At 36.6% G+C, this 26542-nt stretch overlaps 1 protein-coding gene and 1 pseudogene across 4 annotated transcripts in view; both read left to right on the top strand.

Moving 5' to 3' along the window:
- Positions 1 to 21632, top strand: part of ATF1 (activating transcription factor 1) — a 47833-nt gene extending 26201 nt beyond the window's left edge. For 2 of the 4 annotated variants that reach the window (XM_012762166.3, XM_012762220.3), the window contains 5 exons: positions 1279 to 1379; positions 5587 to 5717; positions 9289 to 9471; positions 9555 to 9714; positions 19880 to 21632. In XM_012762166.3, the coding sequence (XP_012617620.1) occupies positions 1279 to 1379; positions 5587 to 5717; positions 9289 to 9471; positions 9555 to 9714; positions 19880 to 20024 (720 nt within the window). In that variant the 3' untranslated portion in view covers positions 20025 to 21632. The remainder of the gene's footprint in view (positions 1 to 1278; positions 1380 to 5586; positions 5718 to 9288; positions 9472 to 9554; positions 9715 to 19879) is intronic. The other 2 variants (XM_012762213.3, XM_012762180.3) reach the window with 1 other exon arrangement.
- LOC142873368 (nucleophosmin pseudogene) lies at positions 9721 to 15764 on the top strand (annotated as a pseudogene).
- Positions 21633 to 26542: the final 4910 nt, after the last annotated feature.

A 26542-nucleotide genomic window follows, 5' to 3' on the forward strand; every position in this document is an offset into this window, starting at 1 on the left:
CTTTCTGTCATAAGACATAGATTTAATATATGAGTGAGTAGTTGTATCATTTTTAAAGTAGATGACAAAATATAAAACAAGTTTCTCTGGAAATTTAATGTCTAAATCTAAATAGTGTAGTGTTTAGTGGGGAAGGCTTTCTGTAGATAATAACTAATGTACAAAATTGCTTTCTCATGTTCCTTTTATAGGCCTGTTTAGATTATTTTATTTTTTAAAATAAAGGTGAAGTCAGGTATCATAATCTAGCTTTGAACAAATGTTGGGAAATTTAACACATTTTAAAAATTGAGGGGGAATGGTTAATAATAAAAAAAGATTTAAAAAATGGAAAAACATTTATTTTCTCAATTGTAAAATATTGCCATAGCTTAAAACTTATATATTGTGTTGATGGAGTTTTAAGGTGTTTATTGTTAGTAATAGTTAATATTCATTGTATGTGTGCCATGTGCTGTGCACTGCTTTATATATTAAATTGTTTGTGAAATGAGATAAAGCAGATTATACAGATTTTTAAATTATGTATATTTATACTTGCTGTTGCTAGTGACCTCCACTTTGCTAAATCTAATAATGTTTTCAAGTCCTTGTTTTATTTCACCTGTAAGCAGCATTTGACATGGTCCGTCACTCTTTTCTCCTTAAATATACTGTCTTCACTAGTTTTCCAAGGACAGCTCAGTCATTTGGTTCTCTTCCTTCCTCACTAGTAACTCCTTCTCAGTCTCATTGGCTGGTTCCTCCTCTCCTTTCCAATATTTCAGTTCCTGGGTTTAGTCATTGGTCCAACTCTTTTCTATAGTGAGCTCATCTAGTCTCAGGACTCTAAAGAGCTATGCCTCCCAGATTTATATATCTAGCTCAGACCTCTTCCCTGACCTATAGGCTTATATATTTAACAGTCTTTTCAATGTCAGCAGTTGGATATCTAATAGGCTTTTCACAGTTAGCATGTCTGAAATCCAAATCAGAAAGCATTAGTGATAAAACAACAACAACAACTCTTAAGTAATGTGCATGAGTGAGAACAGAGACTGTTCTTTTTAACTCTAGTAGAATAGTATTACTTTATTTGGGAGACAGACTCTAGTTGGTTGGGCTCCTGAAATAAACTTTCTCATTTTTCCTTTTCCTTTGGTTGCTGCTTTTAGACTTTAGATTTAATGTGCAATTAAATTTGAGTGGGAGGAGACAGATTATTTTTTCTAAAAGTAAAAACTCAATTTTTTTCCCACCTACATTGTTCATCACATTAAAACCAGTTCTGCTTTTTAGGTATCATCTTTATCAGAAAGTGAGGAGTCTCAGGACTCATCTGATAGCATAGGCTCCTCACAGAAAGCCCACGGGATCCTAGCACGGCGCCCATCATACAGGTAAGTACTTTCTTGTATTAAGCTCTGCATGTTATTATATTATCAAATGAGTTCAAAATGTCCCATGCATAGCAAACTAAAGAGGGAGCATGTATTTAAGAAGGGAAAGGTTAGGCTCAGTGTAGTGGCTTATACCTGTAATTCCAGTACTTTGGGGGAGCAAGGTAGGAGGATTGCTTGAGATTAGGTGTTTGAGACCAGCCTGGGCAACATAGCAAGATCCCATCTTGACAACAAATAGAAAAATTAGCAGGGTGTGGTGGCATGTGCCTGTAGTTCCAGCTATTTGGGGGCTGAGGCAGGAGGATCGCTTGAGCCCAGGAGTTTGAGGCTGCAGTGAGCTATGATCCTACAACTACACTCCTGAGAGTGACAGAGTGTGCTCTGTCTCAAATATTAAAATAAATAATTATTAAAATAAAAAATTTAAAAACAAAAATTGGGCAAAGGACTTGTACAGACATTTCTCCAAAGAAGACATAAAATTAGCCAACAGGTGTATGGAAAGGTACTTAGCATCACTAATTATTAGGGAAATGCAAATTAAAACCTCTTTGAGGTAATCACCTGATACTCATAAGGATGGCTATCATCAAAAAGACTAGAGATAACAAATGTTGGCAGGGATGTAGTTTGGTACAGCCATTATGGAAAACAGTAAGGAGGTTCCTAAAGAAATTAAAAATGGAACTGCCATTTGACCCCAGCATTCCTCTTCTGAGTATATACCCAAAGGAGATGAAATCATCACTTGGTAAAGATACCTGCATTCCATGTTGATTGCAGCATTATTTACAATAGCCAAGATATGGGAACAACAACTTAAATGTCTATCAGCGGATGAATGGACAAAGAAAATGTGCTATGTATATACAATGGAATTCAACCTTAGAAAGAAGATCCTGCCATTTGCCACAACATGGATAGACCTAGAGGACATAATGCTAAGTGAAATAAGTCCGACACTTAGAAGAATATTGCATGAACTCACTTATATGTGGAATATTAAAAAAAAAGTGTTCAAATACACAGAGATAGAATGAAACAGAGGTTACCATGAGTGGTGGTAGGGAGAGGAATTCAGGAGATATAGGTCAAAGATATAAAATGGAAGATATGTAGAATGAACAAGTTTAGAGATCTAATGCATGGCATGAAGTCTAAAGTTAATGAGATTGTATTGTATTGGAGATTTTGGTTAAATAAAGAGATTTTAGCTGGAAAATCTATACCAATTTTGGTGTAAAATTTTATACCAAACAAGTAATGATATGTTAATCTTCACTATAGTAATCATTTTACTAAATGTATGTATCCCATAACATGTTGTAAACCTTAAATATACACAATAAAATTTATTTAAAATAAAGATGTTAAGAGAGGCATATTAGAGCCAGATTATGAAGGGCCCAAGTTGCTGTGCTGAAGAAGAATTTAGACTTATTTTCTGGCAAAGTGTTAGATTTCCATATTTACTTTTAGATAGTCAATTCTAATAGCAATGTGAAAGTGGGACTGTAGACTTCAGGAACCGGATGACTTTGTGTTCACCTTCTTAGCTTCGTAACTCTGGGTCTTTGTTCTTGTGCCCTGTGTACTCCTTTGCCTGAAACACTTTGTTTTACCTTCTGCATAACTCCTCTGCATACTTTCTGGAAGCCTTGTCTGATTACTTCCACCCCACCATCCCAAGACTAGGTTAGGTCTTTCTTCTGTGGCATCCTTTTACTGACCCATGAAGATACTTATTTCATGCTGTTGGAATTCCAGTATATTTAAGTGTATGGCCCATGTATTATTATTTTTCGTGAACCTAGGGCCTTAAAGTGACCATAGTAGATGCTCAGCAATTAACTTGTTGAATGAATAGAGAGCTGGAAGTAGTACAGCTAATTAATAGAAAGCCCTTGAAATAATTTAGATGATTTCTCATGGATACTGGGATATCTTTGGAGTGAATGAATTTGAGACATTTCTTAGGTAGAATTGATCAAACCCAACTATATGGAAGGAGAGGGAGACAAAATGTTGGGACACTTTTTGAAACAAATGCAGTAGGATTTTAGATATTATGAGAGAACTATGTTTAAGGTATGGTCAATCCTGTTTAGTGGAATAAATAGGAAACACTTCATAGAGGATGTAATTTGGGTCACTACCAATCTGATAAATTTTGTGAGACTGGGGCAGGGAGGAGTTTTGTAAGGCAGAAGAACTTCTTAGGCTGAGGGAATCAACAAAGTAATCAGTATAATCAAAGGTAGGTTGGATGATATAAAAGAGGTTGGCCTGTTCTGGGAATTAGAAGCTTAAGGTACTGGGAGGAAAAGGAAGTGTAACAAGAAAACAATAACAGGAGTAAGATTACTTAGAGCCTTGTTATCATGTTAAGGAATTTGGACTCTATTGAATGAACAGGCAAAATTTTGCCTGTAGAATTTGGGGAGAATTAGTTCACCTTACTAGAGTGAACTCACAATCAAAAACTACAATTGAAAGAAATAATTCATCATTAGTAAGCAGCGGCAGATGCAATAAACAGCATTAAATCTCTAGAAAACCTCAGATAATGATGTTACCAGAGACATAAGTAAAATTAAAATTATGAGAGACATAAGGAGTCAAACCCTAATATTAAGATAAGAGACTGAGGATTTAAAAAAATAAGTAAAACTTATGGAAATGAAAGATACAGTTGGTAAGAGATGTCTATATAAGTTATACCGCAGGTTAGATATAATGAACAGAAAATTAGAGAACTGGAAGGTACAGCTCTGAGTAGATCACCTAGAATAGAGCATAGAAAGATAAACAGAAATTAGGAGACACAGAAGATAGAATGAGAAGGTCCAACACACAACATACATCTAAAAATACTTACAAAAGGAGAAAATGGGGAAAGGCACATTGGCTTCTAGTCTCTTTAGGAGAAAAAAATGTAATGACTGAAATTTCCAGGACACAAATCCCTCAGTTTTAGAAAGCAAGCATGAGCCACTGTGCCTGGCTCATATTTAACTCTTTGGCAAAATAAGCAATTTAGGCCGGGCGCTGTGGCTCACGTCTGTAATCCTAGCTCTTGGGAGGCCGAGGCGGGCGGATTGCTCAAGGTCAGGAGTTCAAAACCAGCCTGAGCAAGAGCGAGACCCCGTCTCTACTATAAATAGAAAGAAATTAATTGGCCAACTGATATATATATAAAAAATTAGCCGGGCATGGTGGCGCATGCCTGTAGTCCCAGCTACTCGGGAGGCTGAGGCAGAAGGATCGCTCAAGCCCAGGAGTTTGAGGTTGCTGTGAGCTAGGCTGACGCCACGGCACTCACTCTAGCCTGGACAACAAAGCGAGACTCTGTCTCAAAAAAAAAAAAAAAATAAGCAATTTAATTTATCACTGATACTCTAGTGTGCATTTTTATAGTATTTCTAATCTTGTTTCTTTCTGAGAACTATGGGCTTCTCCCACTATAGAGTTGAGAGTTAAAAAAACAAATTTGGGTCAGGCATGGTTGCTCATGCCTGTAATCCTAGCACTCTGGGAGGCCGAGGCAGGAGGATTGCTCAAGGTCACGAGTTCGAAACCAGCCTGAGCAAGAGCAAGACCCCATCACTACTAAAAAAAATAGAAAGAAATTAATTGGCCAACTAAAAATATATAGAAAAAATTAGCCAGGCATGGTGGCGCATGCCTGTAGTCCCAGCTACTCGGAGGCTGAGGCAGAAGGATTGTTTGAGCCCAGGAGTTTGAGGTTGCTGTGAGCTAGGCTGATGCCACGGCACTCAAGCCCGTGCAACAGAGTGAGACTCTGTCTCAAAAAAAAAAAAAAAAAAAAAAATTGATCTTTTTGAATGAAGCTCACTGACACTATTTAGAAAGTGAAGTACCTTGTTGGTTAATGAATTACCTCACAATGGAGCCATCTGTCCTATAGGAGAAAGGGACATTTTATACTTCTACAAGTGCTTTCTAGGCACTCTGTTTGTTCAATGTATTACTGTGTCTTTTCAGGTAGTTAAAAACTAAAATGTAACCAGCCTGGAGCACATTATTATATTAATATATGCTAAACAAAAAGATTCCTTGACACAATAGTTTAGGTGTCTAGATTATTGTAATTTTAATTTGAGATTGAAAAAGGTTTAGCATTTCTTTTTGTAAAGTCATGCACATTACCAACATTAATAGAGTTCTTTTTTCTTTTTTACAGGAAAATTTTTAAAGATCTATCTTCTGAAGATACACGAGGCAGAAAAGGAGACGGAGAAAACCCTGGAGTTTCCGCTGTCACTTCTATGTCCGTTCCTACTCCCATCTATCAGACTAGCAGTGGACAGTACAGTATGTATAAGAATCAATTTCCACATCATAGACACACAAAAACTGACTTTTCCATGGAAAATATAGAAAGACTGTCATACTTTAACAGTGGTGATTATTAAAGGATATTATTTTTAGACAGGAATAGTGTATTATCTCATTTACCCTTTAAAACAACTTTGTGAGATAGAGAGTTATCAATTTATGAGGGAACTAAGGTTTAGTGAATTAGATAATGTTCCTGAAGTCATACAGCTTGTAAGTGATGGAGCCAGGTTCAAAATTAGGTATGTCTGAATCTAGAGACATAATTTTACCCCAAACTACACTGTCTCTTACAAACTTCTTTTTCAGACACTAGCCAGTTATATATCCATGACCTTAATTCTAGAGGAAATTTGGATGAGTTACATAAATGAAAGATTAAACATGAATATTGAGTTTTCAGTTTGAAGTTAAGGAAGTTTGACTCAGAAAGAGGATTCAGATGGCTTTGCAATGTAACTTATAGCATGCCCACCATAAATAATCAGGGACTGATCAACTTTAATAAATCATTAAATCTCTGTATCTGAAAGTATCATTATAAAGATTGGTCAATACCTAGGACAAAGTAAGCATCTATTGGTTTATGGAATTCCATCGGGGGGCTAAAGTTATAAAGGAAGCAAATGTGGTCCTTGCCTTTTGAGAGGAAAGCTTATAGTCACAAGACACAGTGACAGAAAATGAATTCCTACCAGAAACAGAAGTGTTTGTTCTCCCACCAATGTTCAGCAGTAGTCTATAGATTAGTAACTTATACTTGTCTTAACACTCACATTTTTTCTTAATAATTTAGTACATGAGGTCTATTGGGTTATTAAAATGACGTTCAACAAAACTAACAAGGTAATGAATTAATTCTCTTTATATTTTCAAGTTCAATTTCTAGTTTTAATTCCAACATATTTTTATGAAAAATTTGAAACATCAATAAAATTGAATAAATGTACAGTAGAGACACATACACACATGCTTATATATATTTTTTTCTAAACTTCTTTTCTTTGATGGTTTTTGGATTTGGAGTTAATGTTTATAAAGACTTTTTTTGTTTGCGGAGACAGGCTAGGGAGGAGGGAGATCGCCACTATAAAGACTTTTCTGTTTCTGAGATTTTCCCAGTGTTTTCTTTTTGTTTTGAGATAGAGTCTCACTCTGTTGTCCGGACTAGAGTGCCTTGGCATCAGCCTAGCTCACAGCAACCTTGAACTCCTGGGCTCATGCAATCCTTCTGCCTTAGCCTCCCAAGTAGCTGGGACTACTGGCATTCACCACCATGCCCGGCTAATTTTTTCTATATATTTTTAGTTGGCCAATTAATTTCTTTCTATTTTTAGTAGAAGTCTCACTCTTGCTCAGGCTGGTTTCGAACTCGTGAGCTTGAGCGATCCTCCTGCCTCGGCCTTCCAGAGTGCTGGGATTACAGGCGTGAGCCACCACATCTAGCTTCCCAGTGTTTTGTTTGTTTTTTGGAGATAGTCTTGCTCTGTTGTATGGGCTAGAGTGCAGTGGTGTGATCACAGCTCACTGCAACCTCAAACTCTTGGACTCAAGTGATCCTCCTGCCTCAGCCTCCCTAGTAGCTGAGGTTACAGGAGTGTGATACCATGCCTGGCTAATTTTTTAATTTTTTGTGGAGACAGGGGTCTTGCTATGTTGTACAGGCTGATCTTGAACTCTGGTCCTCAAGTGATCCTTCTGCCTCAGCCTCCCAAAGTGTTGGGATTATAGGAATGGGCCACTGTGCCTGGACTGAATTTTTTATATTTTGTTTAATTTTATATAATTTAAATAGACACATGGGGCTAATGGCTACTGTATTGGACAGCAGAGCTTTAGAATAAATGGAACCAGGTTAATACACTTTTTTTTTTTTGAGACAGAGTCTCGCTTTGTTGCCCAGGCTAGAATGAGTGCCGTGGCATCAGCCTAGCTCATAGTAACCTCAAACTCATGGGCTCAAGCGATCCTCCTGCCTCAGCCTCCTGAGTAGCTGGAACTACAGGCATGCGCCACCATGCCCAGCTAATTTTTTCTATATATATTAGTTGACCAATTAATTTGTTTCTATTTTTAGTGGAGATGGACTCTTGCTCTTCCTCAGGCTGGTTTTGAACTCCTGACCTTGAGCAGTCCGCCTGCCTCGGTCTCCTAGAGTGCTAGGATTACAGGCGTGAGCCACCGCGCCCAGCCTAATACACATGTTAAACAAGAACAGGAAGATATGTTGCAAAAAGGAAAGTAATTGTGTATTATCAAATTTATTTAACATCATATGCTTCTACAGATCTATATATTTTGATATATATTACTTTATCAGACCGTAAGATTATAGGAAAAGATTAGGAAGGATGTGCACCAAAAATAACTGTTACCTCAGGATAGGGGTGGAGGTTATACATGAAATAAACGGATAGATAGTGACTTTTACTTTTTTTTTTTTTTTTTAAGAGACAAAGTCTTGCTCTGTCACTCAGGGTGGAGTGCAGTGGTGCAATCATAGCTCACTGCAGCCTGGAAAACCTAGGCTCAGGCAGTTGTCCTACCTCAGCCTCCCAACTAGCTAGGACCACACTTGGACTAATTAAAAAAAAAAAATTTTTAGAGATAGGGTCTCACTGTGTTGCCCAGGCTGGTCTTGAACTCCTGGCCTTAAGCAGTCCTCCCACTTCAGCCTCCCAAAGTGCTGGGAGCCACAATGCCCGGCCAGGACTTTTTATTTTTTATATTTATATAAATAAGTGTATGTATATATGTGTGTGTGTTATAGGAAGAAAAGAAAATTGAACCTAATTGCTAATTTAACTTCAGAAAAAAATCTCTGCATCTAAAAATTTTTAATGAGTCTATTTTTTTAAGTCATGTAAATTAAATCTGAATATTTGTGTGCAGCAGTTCGGGAGGGATAATTACAAACTCATGAGAAAAATTATATTCACTTAAAACACACAGAGACATGTATTTTGGCCTACTAGTAGCCAAAGTGTAAAAGGAAAAAAAATGGTTACATAATTATAATCTGAAAAGAGGATATAGAAATGAAGCATTCGATTCTGAAGAGGATTTATTATGCGGGAACTGTATGATGCTAAAATGCTTTCTACTTAGTCACATCCTATGGGCATTTCATTTAAGGGCTGAGTAGAAAATAGTAACATAAGTATAATTCAGTGAAAAGTGTTTGTAAGGAGCTAAGTAATGTGAGCTATTCAGTGGCTTTCTGATGACTTAATTGGTGATTTTCACTAGGAAGTGAGTGAATAGATTACATTTCTTAAATATCACTTAAGTAAATAACATGTAATACATTTAACAGTAGTACCACTAGAAAGTGGAACTAAGAAACAAAGTATGAAGACTTATTATCTATAAATAAATGCTATTTTATTTCCTTTACGTATAGTTCACTCAAAGTAGTCAACATTTCTCAAGTAGAACTATACTCAGACCTGTTTTCATAAATAGTTTTTATGGGGTTTTTCTGCCACCTCTTTGAATTAATGTATTGAATAGCCTTACAACAGCTGTTTTCTCTCTTTGGTTAAAGTTGCCATTGCCCCAAATGGAGCCTTACAGTTGGCCAGTCCAGGGACAGATGGAGTACAGGGACTTCAGACATTAACCATGACGAATTCAGGCAATACTCAGCAAGGTACAACTATTCTCCAGTATGCGCAGACCTCTGATGGACAGCAAATACTTGTGCCCAGCAATCAAGTGGTAGTACAGAGTAAGTATGCTGAACTGTCTATATGAAGTGTCCCAAAGTCCTTTCAAAGATACTTATCAACTAACTCTTTTTTGACCTTCCAGCGGCATCGGGAGATATGCAGACATATCAGATTCGTACCACACCTTCAGCTACTTCTCTGCCACAAACTGTGGTGATGACATCTCCTGTTACTCTTACATCTCAGACAACTAAGACAGATGACCCCCAATTGAAAAGAGAAATAAGGTTAATGAAAAACAGGTAGGTAGTAAAAATCATACTGCCAGAATGGGTAATGTTTTTACAAATCTCCAAATATAACCAGGTGTTAATTGGAATTGCATACAGTTATGCGCCACATAATGACCTTGCAGTCCATGATGGAGCACATACACTACAGTGGTCCCATAAGATTATAATGGAACTGAAAATCCCATTGTAATGTGACATTGCAACATATTACTTTACATATTTGCAGTGATGCTGGTGTAAACAAACCTACTGTGCTGCCAGTTCTATGAAAGTATAGCACATGCAGTTACGTACAGTACATAATACTTGATAATAAATGTGTTACTGGCTTATGTATGTATTTTTTATTTTATTTTTTTGAGACAGTCTCACTCTGTCGCCCTGGGTAGAGTGCAGTGGTGTCATCATAGCTTACTGCAACCTCAAACTCCTGGGCTCAAGCGATTCTCCTAACTAAGCCTACCTAGTAGCTGGGACTACAGGCATGTGCCACGATGCCCAGCTAATGTTTCTATTTTTTGTAGAGATGGGGGTCTTGCACTTGCTCAGGCTAGTCTCAAAGTCCTGGCCTCAAAGAGTTCTTCTGTCTCAGCCTCTCTAAGTTGCTAGGATTATAGGCATAAGCCACCACACCTGGCCTATGTATTTATTATTTATACTTTTTATCATTATTTTACAGTATTCTCTTTCTACTTATTATTTTAAAAAGTTAGCTATAGAACAACCTCAGGCAGGTCCTTCAGGGAGGTGTTCCAGAAGAAGGCATTGTTATCATAGGAGATGGTAGTTCCATGTGTGTTACTGCCCCTGAGGACCTTCCAGTAGGACAAGATGTGGAGGTGGAAGACAGTGATATTGGTGATCCTGACCCTGTGTAGGCGTAGGCTAATGTGTGTGTGTGTCTTAGTTTTTAACAAAAAGACTAAAAAATAAAAAATAAAAATTTAAAGGAGAAGAAAGCTTATAGAATAAAGATATAAAGAAAATAATTTGTCCAATGCTTTGAACCAGTAAAAAAAAAAAAAAAAAAAAAAAAAAAAAAGAAAATAATTTGGTATAGCTACACAGTGTGTTTGTGTTTTAAGCTAAGTGTCATTATAAGAGTCAAAAAGTTAAAAATTTTTTTAAAAGTTTATAAAGTAAAAAGTTGTAGTACGCTAGGGTTAATTTACTGTTAAAGAAAATAATTTTTATAAATTTAATGTAGCTTAAGTATACAGTGTTTATACAGCCTATACAGGCTTCATGTAATAGTGTACAGTAATGTCAATAGGCTGTTATATTCACTCACCACTCACTCAGCAATTTCTAGTTCTAGAAGCTCCATTCTTGGTTAAGTGCCCTATACAGGTATGCAGTTTCTTTTCTAAGATATTTTTATTATACATTTTCTATGTTTAGGTACACAAATAGTTACCATTGTGTTACTGTTGCCTACAGTGTTCAGTACAGTAACATGCTGCATATGTGTGTAGCCTAGGAGCAACAGGCTATACCTATGTGTGTGCCTCAGCCTCCCAAGTAGCTAGGACTACAGGCATGTGCCACCATGCCTGGCTAATTTTTTCTATATTTTTAGTTGGCCAATTATTTTCTTTCTATTTTTAGTAGAGACAGGGTCTCGCTCTTGATCAGGCTGGTTTCGAACTCCTGACCTTGAGCGATCCACCTGCCTCGGCCTCCCAGAGTGCTAGGATTACAGGCGTGAGCCACCATGCCCAGCCAGTGTCTTTATTTAATATGATATGTGACTTTGAACTTTTCTAGTTTTATTGTGTCCTTTGAAATAGCATCATTAAGCAAACCTTTTCAAACATCATTATGTTCTTTGGGGGTCACGGAGTTAAATGAAAATAATTATTTGCTGCACTAGTGCAAGAAAAGGAAAGAATTAGTGGTTTTCTGTATAATACCCAATCACACTTACTGACTGAAATGCTTTCAGAAATGAATTGTGATCATGAAAATATAGCAGAGTGCTTTAACCTCCAGAAACATTTACTTTCATCTTAAAAATTATTATACGTATGATAGCTACATCAAGCATGAAAAACTGCTGGTCCTTTGAGAAAATGAATATAATGGGTAACTTTATGCAAAGTATTAGGGAAAAAAAGAAAAAAGGCACCAATAAACTACATTAGAAACAAAATGGGATCCTTGGTGTGATTCCATCCTGCCCAGTTGTTCTTTGGAGCAGTAGTCGTGTATCTCTGTCCACCTTCTCTCGTACCTAAGTGCATGCCACCATCCCATGGAAGATTCAGTGGACATGGACACGAGCCCCCTGAGGCCCCAGAACTATCTTTTCGGTTGTAAACTAAAGGCCGACAAAGATTATCACTTTAAGGTGCATAATGATGAAAATGAGCACCAATTATCTTTAAGAACGGTCAGTTTAGGGGCTGGTGCAAAGGATGAATTGCACATTGTTGAAGCAGAGGCAATGAATTATGAAGGCAGTCCAATTAAAGGAACACTGGCAACTTTGAAAATGTCTGTACAGCCAATGTTTCCCTTGGGGGCTTTGAAATAACACCACCGGTGGTCTTATGGTTGAAGTGTGGTTCAGGGCCTGTGCATATTAGTGGGCAGCACTTAGTAGCTGTGGAAGAAGATGCAGAGTCAGAAGATGACTATGAGGAGGATGTGAAAATCTTAAGTATATCTGGAAAGCTCCTGGAGGTGGTAGCAAGGTTCCATAGAAAAAAGTAAAACTTGCTGATGAAGATGATAATGATGATGAGTTCGATGATGAGGATACTGAAGAAAAAGCTCCAGTGAAGAAATCTGTATGAGACACTCCAGCCAAAAATGCACAGAAATCAAACCAGAATGGAAAAGACTCAAAACTATCAACACCAAGATCAAAGGGTCAAGAATCCTTCAAAAAACACGAAGAAACTCCTAAAACACCAAATGAGCCTAGTTCTGTAGAAGACATTAAGGCAAAATGCAAGCAAGTATAGAAAAGGGTGGTTCTCTTCCCAAAGTGGAAGCGAAATTCATCAATTATGTGAAGAACTGCTTTCGGATGACTGACCAGGAGGCTATGCACGATCTCTGGCAGTGGAGGAAGTCTCTTTAAGAAAACAGTTTAAACAATTTGTTAAAATTTTCCGTCTTATTTCATTTCTGTAACAGTTGATATCTGGCTGTCCTTTTTATAATGCAGAGTGAGAACTTTCCCTACCATGTTTGATAAATGTTGTCCAGGTTCCATTGCCAAGAATGTGTTGTCCAAAATGCCTGTTTATTTTTTAAAGATGGAACTCCACCCTTTGCTTGGTTTTAAGTATGTATGGAATGTTATGATAGGACATAGCAGTAGCAGTGGTCAGACATGGAAATGGTGGGGAGACAAAAATATACATGTGAAATAAACCCAGTATTTTAATAAAGTAAAAAAAAAAAAATAGAAACAAAATGGGTAAATAGCCACAGATACAACAGATTTTAAAAATTACAATAGAATTCCGGTTTTCAGCTCCATATCAATAAATTAGAAAACTTGAATAAATGCTGGATATTTTAGAGCAATAAAAATTACCATTAAAGGTCTGGGTGGATTCACTTAGTTAATTCAAAGTACAATTTGAAAATTCAAAATCCACAAGAGACTGTCTCTTGTTTTGGAGGTTCCAGCAACAAATGCACTAAGGTTAAGAATAGGAAATAAGTTATATAAATATTAAAGAAGAGAATTACATTTCTTTTTCTTTTCCTTTTCATTTATTTTTTTTAAGGCAGGGTCTCACTCTGCGCCTGGGCTAGAGTGCAGTGGCTTGATCATAGTTCACAGCAACCTCAAACTCCTGGGCTCAAGCAAACCTTCTCCCTCAGCCTCCTGAGTAGGTGGGACTATAGGCATGCACCACCATGCCCAGCTAATTTTTTTATTTTTTGTATAGAAAATGTCTTGCTATGTTGCCTAAGCTGCTCTTGAACTCCTGGCCTCAAATGATCCTCCCACCTTGGGCTCATTTTAACCACTTCGGTACCAGCGTCGACTATAGTCGTTAGCCACAGATGAACGTGCACAGTGACTTTAGCCGACAGCCATGATATGACTTTTCTAATTTTTCATTTATCAAAATAAAATTGTGAACATTTAAAAATAACGTAATGAAAACATATATGTATATGTTACCTATTCTGATTTACATTACAAGTAAAGCTGCCTATAATTAAAACAAGCTTTCAGTGCTTTAAAGCTTTCCTCATCACACAAGAGCAAAACAGATTCGTCTTCAATGCACAGCACAAACTATCATGCGGACTATGAGTTCCGGCTGTGGGCAAGGTTTCGTGGCCGGTGAGTGCCAGACTGAAGTGGTTAAATTACACTTCTCAGTTTATGAGTGTAGTGACCTCATAAAGAATAATCTGATTCAGTTCTCCAGCCTGCACAGGTCCAAGACTGTCTTTAGTCTCCTCTGCACACCAGAGCTATACTGATCAAGAAGATCTGAACTATCTCTGAGATATGCAAGGGCTGTTTCAGTAATTACTAACCTCATGGTCTTAAGCTTCTGATTCATTTCTAACCTCAATAGATTTCTCTTTCCTGCAGACTCATCCACTCATTTCAAAGGGTAGCTTTTGTAGCTCATCAAGCTTTAAAAAATATTACGTAGCTGAGGTCATGTTGTCACAAAGAGAAGTCTCATTCTCATAATTTTTAACAAGTCTCTTAGGTTTTGAAGTACATAATCATATCAACAAGGAAATACAATTCTTGGCCAGGCGCTGTGGCTGATGCCTGTAATGATAGCACTCTGGGAGGCTGAGGTAGGAAGATTGCTTGAGCTTAGGAGTTTGAAACCAGCCTGAGCAAGAGCAAGACCCTGTCTCTACTAAAAATAGAGAAAAAAATTAGTACACACCTGTAGTCCCCAGCTACTTGGGAGGCTGAGGTAGAAGTGATAGGAGTTTGAGGTTGCAGCCAGCTACAATGATGCCACTACACTCTAGCTGGGGCAACAAAGTGAGACTCTTATCTCAAAAAATAATATGAGGAGATAAGTTTTAATTTTAAACTGTGGTAATTAAAATTGTGTGATATTGGCATGGAGATAAACAAAATGACCAATGAAATAGAAAAGAGAGTCCAGAACAGATCCCGCCTCCCACCCAAGATCTTGTTCTTTTGCCCTGGCTAGAGTGCAGTGTGTCATCCTCACTCACTGCCACCTCAAACTTCTGGCCTCAAGTGATCCCCCCACCTTAGCCTTCCAAAGCAGTAGGATTACAGGTGTGAGCCACCATGCCTGGCCCCCAGCTGGCAAAAATTTTAGTCTAACCAGGAGTTGGTGAGGATTTGGAACAGTAAAACTCGTATACTGCTATGGCAGCATAAAACGGTACAACCATTTTGGAGGCTGATTAGGCCTTATCCTTTACAGTTGGCCTGGAAATGCTGTTTTACTGTGTGTGTGACTGAGAGAGCCTTTTGCAGAAAGTATGCATAAAAATGTTTATAGCACCAAAAATCAGGAAACTACCTAAAGATCCACTGGTAACAGAAAAGATACATATTGAACCTAAGCATAAAAATGGGGGAAAAAAACATAAGTTGTGGCTGTATTTATATAATGCAATAGTATTCATTTTAACTGATTGATTGAGTGAATGGCACTTCAACATGAATAAATTTTAGAAAAAGTTGAGTGAAAAAAGCAAGTTATAACGAAATACATAAAGTATGATATTTTATAATTTTAGAAAATAAGCAAACTAAAATGATGTACAATTTAGGGTCATACACATATGTACTATAACTATAAAAATAAGGGATTGAAGCTAGTAATGGCTTCTGGGCAAGAGGCGATGTGGGCTCAGGGAGTGGCACAGAGGGCTGTTTAACAGTATGGATAATGTTTTCTTTTTTTTTTTCTTTAGACAGAGTCTCACTCTGTTGCCCTTGCTAGAGTGCCGTGGCATCAGCCTAGCTCACAGCAACCTCAAATTCCTGGGCTCAAGCAATCCTCCTGCCTCAGCCTCCCGAGTAGCTGGGACTACAGGCATGCACCACCGTGTCCGGCTAATTTTTTCTATGTATTTTTATTTTATTTTATTTTTTTTTTCTTTAGGGGAGTTAATACAGTTGTATCTATGTATTTTTAGTTGGCCAATTACTTTTTCTTTTTTCTTTTCTTTTTTTTTTTGAGACAGAGTCTCGCTTTGTTGCCCAGGCTAGAGTGAGTGCCATGGCGTCAGCCTAGCTCACAGCAACCTCAATCTCCGGGCTCAAGCAATCCTCCTGCCTCAGCCTCCCGAGTAGCTGGGACTACAGGCATGCACCACCACGCCCGGCTATGTTTTTCTATATATATTAGTTGGCCAATTAATTTATTTCTATTTTTAGTAGAGACGGGGTCTCGCTCTTGCTCAGGCTGGTTTCGAGCTCCTGACCTGGAGCAATCCGCCCGCCTCAGCCTCCCAGAGAGCTAGGATTACAGGCGTGAGCCACCACGCTCGGCCGGGGTAATGTTTTCTCTTACTAAGTTGGGTATTGAGTTTACATGTCATTTTATTATTATACTTAATAACTTACATCTATGCCACATAGAATTTTTTGTGTCTACTATATCATAATATAAATTTTTTTAAACTATGGTAATTTACAAGGAAATTTAGTAAGGTGTTTTGGCAGGTTCTCCAGAGAAACAGACTCAACGGGATATACGTAGGTAGGTAGATATCAAATAGATAAGAGGAGATACATCATGGGAATTTGCTCACAAGATTCTGGAAGCTGAGAAATCCCATGATGTGCAGTCTAGCAGCTGGAGAATCAGGAAAGCCAGGGGTATAATTCAGTCCAAGGCCAAAGGCTGCCCCAGGGTAGGGTTGGGGCACAGGGGCTTGCTGGGACATGTCCCAAAGTCCACAGGGCGGAGAACCAAGAGCACTCATGTCCAGGGCAGGAAAAGAGAGATTTCCCAGCTAAAGAATAGAGAGAATTTACCCTTCCTCTGCTTTTTTTCTATTCAAGCCTTCAATGAATTGAATGATGCCATCTTCTTTACTTAGTCTACTGATTCAAATACTAACCTTTTCCAGAAACTCCCTGACAGACACACCCGGAAATGTTTTACCTACCAGCTATCTGGTCATCCCATAATCTGGTCAAGTTGACACACAAAAAAAACAATCAAAAAAAAAAAAAACCAAAAAAACAATCATAGGTATTTTTCTGTTATCAGTAACCATCTTAAAAATAGGAAGAAGTAGGCCGGGCGTGGTGGCTCACGCCTGTAATCCTAGCTCTTGGGAGGCCGAGGCGGGCGGATTGCTCAAGGTCAGGAGTTCAAAACCAGCCTGAGCAAGAGCGAGACCCCGTCTCTACTATAAATAGAAAGAAATTAATTGGCCAACTGATATATATATAAAAAAATTAGCCGGGCATGGTGGCGCATGCCTGTAGTCCCAGCTACTCGGGAGGCTGAGGCAGAAGGATCGCTCGAGCCCAGGAGTTTGAGGTTGCTGTGAGCTAGGCTGACGCCACGGCACTCACTCTAGCCTGGACAACAAAGCGAGACTCTGTCTCAAAAAAAAAAATAAAAATAAAAAAAAAAAATAGGAAGAAGTAATATTATATTCATATTAATGACAAAAACAAAATACTTGAGTAAATTTAATAAGAAAGGCATAGGATCCACATTTATAAAAAATCTTGAGAGCTAAAATAATATCTGAAAAGAAAATATACTATGTTCTGGGGGGAGGAGGGGGCATGGGCAATATACGTAACCTTAACATTTGTACCCCCATAATATGCTGAAATTTTTTAAAAAAGGGAAAAAAAAAAAGAAAAAAGAGAAAAGAAAAAAGAAAGAAAAAAAAGAAAATATACTATGTTCTTAGGTGGAGTTAATATAAAATGCCAATTCTTTCAAATTTCACATATAAATTTGATATAGTATAACTCAAACCAGAATCTCTATAAATCTTTACGGAATTAGACAAAATAAAAGTTTATATAGAAATAATTATTCAAGAATAGTCAGAAATAGAAAGGTTACTTGTCTTATAGTAGGCATTTAAAAATACTCTAAAGCCATTTTAATCAGCAACGGGTATTTTGGTATCAGTAAAAGAACAGACAATAATATTAGGAAACATTAGCAAAGAGGATAAAAGAGCATATAAATAGCTTCTTATGCTAGTGAAATATACTTGTAAAAACATGGCTTATTTAATTAATGATGCTGACACAACTCCACATGTAGAAGAAAATTAAGTTGGACCCTTATTTTATACTGTATATTAAAAAATTCCAGACAAATTAAAGATTTAATTGTGAAAAATAAAACAATAAAAACCCTTAAAATAGGCCAGGCATAGTGGCTAATGCCTGTAATCCTAGCACTTTTGGAGGCCAAGGTGGAAGGATCGCTTGAGGTCAGGAGTTTGAGCTCAGCCTGAATGAAGCAAGATCCCACCTCTACCAAAAAGAGAAGAAAATTAGTCAGGTGTGGTGGTGTGTATCTGTAGTCCCAGCTACTCAGGAGGTAGTCCCAGCTATTTGGGAGGCTGAGACAGGAGGATCACTTGAGCCCAGGAGTTTGAGACTGCAGTGAGCTATGATGATGCTACTGCACTTTGGCCAGGGCATCGAAGCAAGACGCTTGTCTCAAACTCAAAAAACAACCCTTAAGACAAAAGTTATGGAGAAATATATATAGTACATGACATTTTTATCTAAGGCAAGAAAAAAGGCTTAAAAAGCACATATTAGGCCGGGCGCTGTGGCTTACGCCTGTAATCCTAGCTCTTGGGAGGCCGAGGCGGGCGGATTGCTCAAGGTCAGGAGTTCAAAACCAGCCTGAGCAAGAGCGAGACCCCGTCTCTACTATAAACAGAAAGAAATTAATTGGCCAACTGATATATATATAAAAAAAATTAGCCGGGCATAGTGGCGCATGCCTGTAGTCCCAGCTACTCGGGAGGCTGAGGCAGAAGGATCACTCAAGCCCAGGAGTTTGAGGTTGCTGTGAGCTAGGCTGATGCCACGGCACTCACTCTAGCCGGGACAACAAAGTGAGACTCTGTCTCAAAAAAAAAAAAAAAAAAAAAAAAAAAAAGCACATATTATAATTTTTAAAAAATTTTATGGCACAAGGTATAAAAATACCAGAAGTCAAATGGTAGATTAGAAAAGAATGTAAAAACAGATAAAGGATTGATATGTGTAATGAACCAGAGTTCTTAAAAGTTACTAGAAAGACAACCTAATTGAAAAATGGGCAGGGCTCTGAATAGGCAGTTTATATAGAACAGGTCCAAAATGCCAATAAACTTTTGAAAAGATGCTCAGTCTCACTAGTAGTTAGGGAAATGAATTAACAATGAGATGTAACATGGAAAAAATTAAAAAGTGGTAATACTGTCATTGGGCATATAAGGAAAAGGGTACTTTACATATATTACTGAGGAAAATATGAAGTTTTACGGGATTCTTTGACCTAAAAGTTCTACTTCTATATGACAAAAGATACCATAAACGAACTTAACTGGGAAAAATATCTGCAACCTATATAAAAAGAAAGAATTACAGAATATGTATGTGTGTGTGTGTGTGTGTGTATATATATATATATATAAAGATTTATTTCTATAAATTAATATAAAAGAAACCTAATGGAAGGAAAAATGGGCTGTAAACATGAAATTGTACCAAACTTTGTGCCTGAACAAACTGTTGTTATATTCATACAATGGAATATGCCCCAAAATGTAAAGGAACAAAACCACCACACAGCTACATGTATGACCCTCAAAAATATGCTGAGTGAAACGATACCAGACACAAGAGTACATACCTTATGACACTGTTATATGAAGTTCTAGAATAACAAAAACTAATCTATGGTGACAAAAATCAAAACAATAGTTGCTTAGAAGACTGACCAGGAGGGGCAAGAGAGAACTTTCTGGGGCAGTAGAAATGTTCTATATCTTGATAGAGGTGTGGGTTATATAGGTATATGCATTTGCCAAAACTGACTGTATACTACACTTAAGATATGTGTATTCACTGTATGTAGATGATATCTTAAATTTTAAAATGCGGGGGAAAAAGATGACCAGAAAAAATTACTAAAGTACATTTATCAATTAGAGAATGTGAAGTTTTTTTTAACATTGCTTTTTTAATGCTTATATTTAGAGAGGCTGCTCGAGAATGTCGCAGAAAGAAGAAAGAATATGTTAAATGCCTGGAAAATCGAGTTGCAGTCCTGGAAAATCAAAATAAGACTCTAATAGAAGAGTTAAAAACTTTGAAGGATCTTTATTCCCATAAAAGTGTTTGATTCTTAACAAAGAAAATATTTTTGTGGACTTGCCTAAAAATTATATTTGATTTTTTAGTGGAGTTTTATAAATTAAAAGGTCAGAAGTGGAGCTTTTTATGTAGGCTTTTGCAACTCAAATATCTTTGTAAGATATCTGGTGACAGAGGATATAGTGGAAAGTGACCTCAAGGAAGCTACTGGCAAAACTGGAAGCTTTGTAAAAATGAAACATACTCAAGAAGCAAGAAACCAACTTTCAGCAATTTGAATTTTCTTTCTTTCTTTTTTTTTTTAATTTAAATTTTCTAAGTAACAATAGTTGTCAGTCCAAAAATGGCAGATAAAGATGAGATTTGGTAAATTGGATTTTTAGAAGTAAATCAGTTTACCCTATAGGTTTGCATTTCTTACTGTTTTTCTGAAATTTACCTTTTTCAGTTTGTGTGTGTGTGTGTATTTTATTTCTGCCAATACATTCTAAATTACAAATGTAAAAGAAAACCTAACACATTACTAAATATATAAATTATGTGTTCTGATTACATACACTTGTTCTATTGTCGAATCTTTTAAAAGAGTTTTTAAAAGTTTGTTTGTTGGACTTGAGAGAGTTTTTGAGAGTGGGTTAATTATTTTTGAGGTCTTATCCTAAAAGGTTTCTAAGGTACATGAATAGAATACGGTGATTTTGTAACATTTTTTTTTTATCAGAATGGAAAGAGAACTGTTTAAAAGTTTGATACTTTTAAATGGTTTGTTTTTTGCTTACTCTGGTAATGGTGATTTTCTACAAATATATAATAAATTGTTTTTTGATTCTATATTCTGTATGCAGTTGAATATCTATTACTTATTCTGTTGTGCTTTGATAGAATGGAATGTTTACAGGCCCTTAAAATACTATTTTTTAAAAAGCTTTCTAAAGATGCATACCAAAGTTTTTCCAAGAAGATTTTATAATCAGTTTAATCTAAGGTTTATCAGATTCTAAAATAGTATAGTTATTAAGGCAATTTTATGTTAGAGACTATTTTGTAATGTAGTGCATGGTACCTTTATAAGAAAAGTGACTGCCAATATATTTTTATAGCTAATCTTTATAAATTCTAACGTTGAGTTTTTGATGATTATTTTAAATGTTTATATAGTTTGTTTAGTAAAAAATGTTTTTGCATTGCAAAGTATCATTTTTATATTATGGGAAGTGAAGTTTTCAGATTGGCTTATATTTGAATTGTAAATTTTGTATACAGTTTAAAGTTCAAATGCTATCAGTACACCAGTGTTTAACCTCTGTATTCCAATTTGTATACACTTTGAAATTGTACTGCAAAACTATTGTGTGCTTCTTACACAGTATGTATTATATTGTCTATGAAATTAAAAAACATTTCATAAAATTAACTTTGTTGAATGTACAATGTAATGCTTAATATATGAACAACAAGCTTGCTGATAGCCATTTTGTTAATTATACTAACTAGTGCGTTTCTAGTTTTAAAAAGAGGATAAATTTGTAGTTCTGATCTACACAACCTACTTACTTTAAAGGGGGATATATTTACATGTTTTTATTCTACCGGAACCAATTATAATAAACTAAGATAGCTAAATTTTCAGTTCTGTGTTTAAGACATGGTTAAGGAGGCTGTTATGTATTAATAGACATCTTTACCTAACTGATAAATTTGTAATTGACCCTCCTGATGAAGTTTTTCATTAAAAGGGTCTTTTAAAATGAAAAGAAAAAAGTTTGATCATCACGGGTCTTATAGCACTTATTATCTGTGTAAAGCCAAAAGTTCAAATGGGCGGCCCATAGGCCTAAAGAATATGAGGAGGAATGAGGTCACTGGGTTAAGTCCAAAGAGTGTGTTTTTTTGTTTTGGAGTCAAGATCTCACTTTGTTGGCCAGGCTAGAGTGCAGTGGTGTGATTGTAGCTCACTGCAACCTCAAACTACTGGGCTCAAGTGTTCCTTCTAGCCTCCTGAATAGCTAGGACTACAGGCATGCGCTACCATGCCTGGCTAACTTTAAATTTTTTGTAGAGATAGAGTCTCACTATGTTGCCCAGGTTAGTCTCAAACTCCTAACCCAAAGCAATCCTCCTGCCTCGGCCTCCCAAAGTGCTGGGATTACAGGTGTGAGCCACCATGCACAGCCCAAAAGAGTGTTTTAACAGATGGTATATTGGGTAGATGTTATGCTTGGCTACAACAGAAGTAGTCCAGCCCTTAGTGCCTCAACAGCTGGATATCTGCGAATATTTGTAAGCTCTCTGGTGCCTGCATACTTCCAGTGTAGGGCCTTGCTCACTAGACCAGGTTATTTAATCTAGCTGTATGTAACAGGCATGAGTAAGCCACTGATGGTTCCATAAATGGATACCAAATTATTTTTCTGGATGTTTCTCTAATTGGAATCCAACATGGGGCTTATCAAAAATTATTTTTTGTTCAAGACAAGGTCTCACTCTGTTGCCCAGGCTGGAGTGCAGTGGTGGCCAGGTGCAGTGGCTCACACCTGTAATCCTAGCACTCTGGGAGGCTAAGGTGGGAGGATCGCTCGAGATCAGAAGTTCAAAACCAGCCTGAGCAAGAGTGAGACCCTGTCTCTACTAAAAATAGAAAGAAATTAATTGGCCAACTAAAAAAAATATAAGAAATACAAATTAAATATTTAAAAAGAAATAGGGCCGGGCGCGGTGGCTCACGCCTGTACTCCTAGCTCTCTGGGAGGCCGAGGCGGGCGGATTGCTCAAGGTCAGGAGTTCAAAACCAGCCTGAGCAAGAGCGAGACCCCGTCTCTACTATAAATAGAAAGAAATTAATTGGCCAACTGACATGTATATAAAAAATTAGCCGGGCATAGTGGCGCATGCCTGTAGTCCCAGCTACTCGGGAGGCCGAGGCAGTAGGATCGCTCGAGCCCAGGAGTTTGAGGTTGCTGTGAGCTAGGCTGACGCCACGGCACTCACTCTAGCCTGGACAACAAAGTGAGACTCTGTCTCAAAAAAAAAAAATAAATAAAAATAAAAAGAAATAGAGGGCAGTGGTGTCATAGCTCACTGCAACCTCAAACTCCTGGGCTCTAGTGATCCTCCTGTCTCAGACTCCTGAGTAGCTGGAACTACAGGCGTGTGTCATCGCACCCGGCTAATTTTTAAAATTTTTGTGGAATATGGGGTATTGCTATGTTACCCCATAACAAGAACTGGCTTCAACCAATCCTCCCACCTTGGCTTCTCAAAGTGCTAGCATTATAGGCGTGAGCCACTGCACCCAGCCTATAGCTTATCAAAATTTTAAGAAGATTAAAGTCCAAACATGAAATTATAATTCAAAAATGCAATTGACCATTGAAGTGTTTCCTTATCTCAACTTACTATTTTACCTAATACATTTATTATCATTTATTCATTTATATTATATTGGTGGAAATAGATTATTGCCTACAAATCTATCTAGTGCATATAAGATACCCCTTTAATTTTATTGAACAGCATGAAGAATGGGCATTTCTTAGAGCTTTGGAAATGTTACTATATTTGCTTATAATCATTCAGCCATTATATTGTACTAGGTTAAACCTGTATTTTTCTCCAGTTAAAATATGTAGACATAAATATGTATTTATATACAATATATAAAAATATGTATTATGGCTTGTAATGATACAATGTTGTCATAATGGCAGTTCAAATTCCCAGAAAAGTACCATTAATTGATCTAAAGTGAGTGAAATTTGACTAAGGGCTTGATAGCTAATTTATAGGAAAAATCCAGGTTATAGTCAAAAATAATGTCATAGTTTTACAAAGTACATCAAAATCTAATTGCAGGAATCATAGCATCATTTACTTTGTTATACAAAGTAGGTTTTTATTTTTAATAAATACTGCTTGTTTCATTATAAAATCCAGTGAAGGAATATTTACATCAAGGTAGGAGAATTCATAAGGCTGTTCTAAGGGAAAGGTTAGCAGCAATCTTTGAGGGACAGTCATTTGGAAGCAGTTTTGGCCATTTAATTGCCCCTCCTTTTTTGGGAGACAGATTCTGACAACTGTCCCCTTTTATTGGTATAAATTTCTTTGAGGCAAACATAGGTATTAGAGATTAGGTCTTTCTGCCATTACATGGTTAAGATCCTATTCTTCAAAATTGACAGTTTGCTGCCTTCGATAAGTGTATATAACAGTTTTTAACTGGTAAATTATGGAATATGTATGTATCTAAATCAGTTGTTTTAAATCTAGGGTTACTACATACATAGTATACATAGTTATATTATTTCCTTAATGTCTACAATTCATTTAGTGCTTATTAAGCACCAGGAACTAATTGTATTAAGGTCATGGTAAGGTAATGTCATTCACTCATTAAGCATATATTTACTGAAGGCTTTTTATAAGCCAAGCATTACTAGGAAGAGAGTGATGAACAAAGCAGTGTTCCAGCTCTTGTGGAACTTAGATCTTAATGTCATACTTGAGGTCAATATTTGCCTAAGTTTATATAAACATTAATAACTAGGGATCTAAGATTTAAACCCAATCCCTAACCACCTAACCTAAAATAGTCTCCGCTTCTATACCCCCAACACAAATCTTATTAAACTCTAGGAGGAGACTGTCTCTTGGGCTCTTCTGTATCCCCATAAGTCTAGGACTATACCCCATGGTCTAGCAGTCTATCCACAGTATAGTCTGGTTCACAGGAGTGCTTCATAATACAATGTTTCTCTACTTAGAATGGGGTTACATCCCAATAAACCCATCATAAGCTGAAAGTATTGTTAAGTTGACAATGCATTTAGCACCTCTCACCTACTGAACATCATAGCTTAGCCTAGACCACCTTAAACGTGTCAGAACACTTACATTAACCTACAAGTGGGTGAAATCATCTGGCAACTTAGTGCACTGCAGAGTATAATGGCTGACTGGGAGCTGCAGCTCATTGCCACTGCCCAGCATCACAAGAGGGTATTATACTACATACTGCTAGCCCAGGGAAAGATCAAAATTCAAAATCTGAAGTATAGTTTCTACTGAATGTGTATAGTTTCTACTGAATGTGTATCATTTTTGCACCATCATAAAGTAAAAAATTGTATGTCAAATCACTGTTAGGTTGGAGACTATTTGTTAAACAAAATGGAGGTCTGAGTTCAAACTAACGTAAGGAGAGGTTCGATCCTGTGCCCCAGGTACACAGTAAATAGCAAAACTAGGGTTCAGACCTAGGTCTAATCAACTCAGAGTTGTGGTGGTGAAGAGTCTGAAAAGCCTTATTCTCATTGTATCTTATGCACCTATTAATGAAAGATTTCAACAGTTCTATTTAAATGCGTCCACTAGATGGCAACCCTCCATTTAAAATCAGTTTTATAAACATATTAAAAAATATTAACATTTTTTTTCTGGATAGTGAGTGTGACTTGTATAAATTTCTGTATATTCTGTATTTATAAATATAAGCTATACAGAAATTTACACAAGTTGTACACTCACTATCCAGAAAAAAAATGTTAATATTTTATCTTTACTTCTGAAGAAAAAAAATGCACAGATAGATGAAGTCCCAACATTTCTTTCCCTACTCACATTTCCTTCCCTTCATCATTAACCATCATTAATTTAGTATGGATCCAGTCCATATTTTTATATGTACTATGTGTATCTATAAATAATGCATGTTGGATTATGGTATGTTTTTTACAAGTTCATAAATGGTACCTTAACATTGTACTATTCTGTGAATGAAAGGTCAAGCAGACCAAAGAAAACTTAGTGAGGATTTTAGTTATGGTAACTTAATAATTCATTTTGGAAAAATATGGACATCAAAACATTTTTCCCCAACCAACAACTATTAGAATTCAATACCACATCTGGAAAAAATGCTTGTCACTTTTTTAAAATTCAGAAAACATTATGTGAATAATACTTAGGTTAAGTTTACAAATCATTAAACAAAAAACTGCCTTAGACTTTCTACTGAGGAATTTTTTTCTTATCTTATTCATTCAGTCATTAACATCCATAGCAAGGAATTTTAAAAAAGAGAGAAAGACCACATCTTTTCTTTGTCGATTGTCTGTTGCAGTCATAGATATGGACTTAAATACAATTTCTATGGATAACTATGTACAAAGCATTGTGCTAGGTGAAAGATACCAAGTAAATATGAACCATCGTCTTTTGTAAGCTCTAAGTCTATTTGGGGAGGTAACAAAAAAATAAAACAGCCCTCTACTTTTTACTTAATCCTTGTATGCAGTAAAACACCTAGAATTCTACACCCAGTAAAAACACTCATCTATCCAAAAGAAAACAAGAAAAGAGAAAAAAGAAACAGGTGGGACAAACAGCCCAAAATAAGATAGTAGAAATAAATCTATACATAACAGTAATCATAATAAATGTAAATGGACTGGGCATTTTAGTTAAATGACAAAAGACTATCAGGTTGAACTAGGAAATAAAATACAACTATATATTGTTTCTAAGAGGCAAATCTAAAATACAAGG

This window comes from Microcebus murinus, chromosome 10 (genome assembly GCF_040939455.1).
Source record: "Microcebus murinus isolate Inina chromosome 10, M.murinus_Inina_mat1.0, whole genome shotgun sequence".
NCBI lineage: Eukaryota > Metazoa > Chordata > Mammalia > Primates > Cheirogaleidae > Microcebus > Microcebus murinus.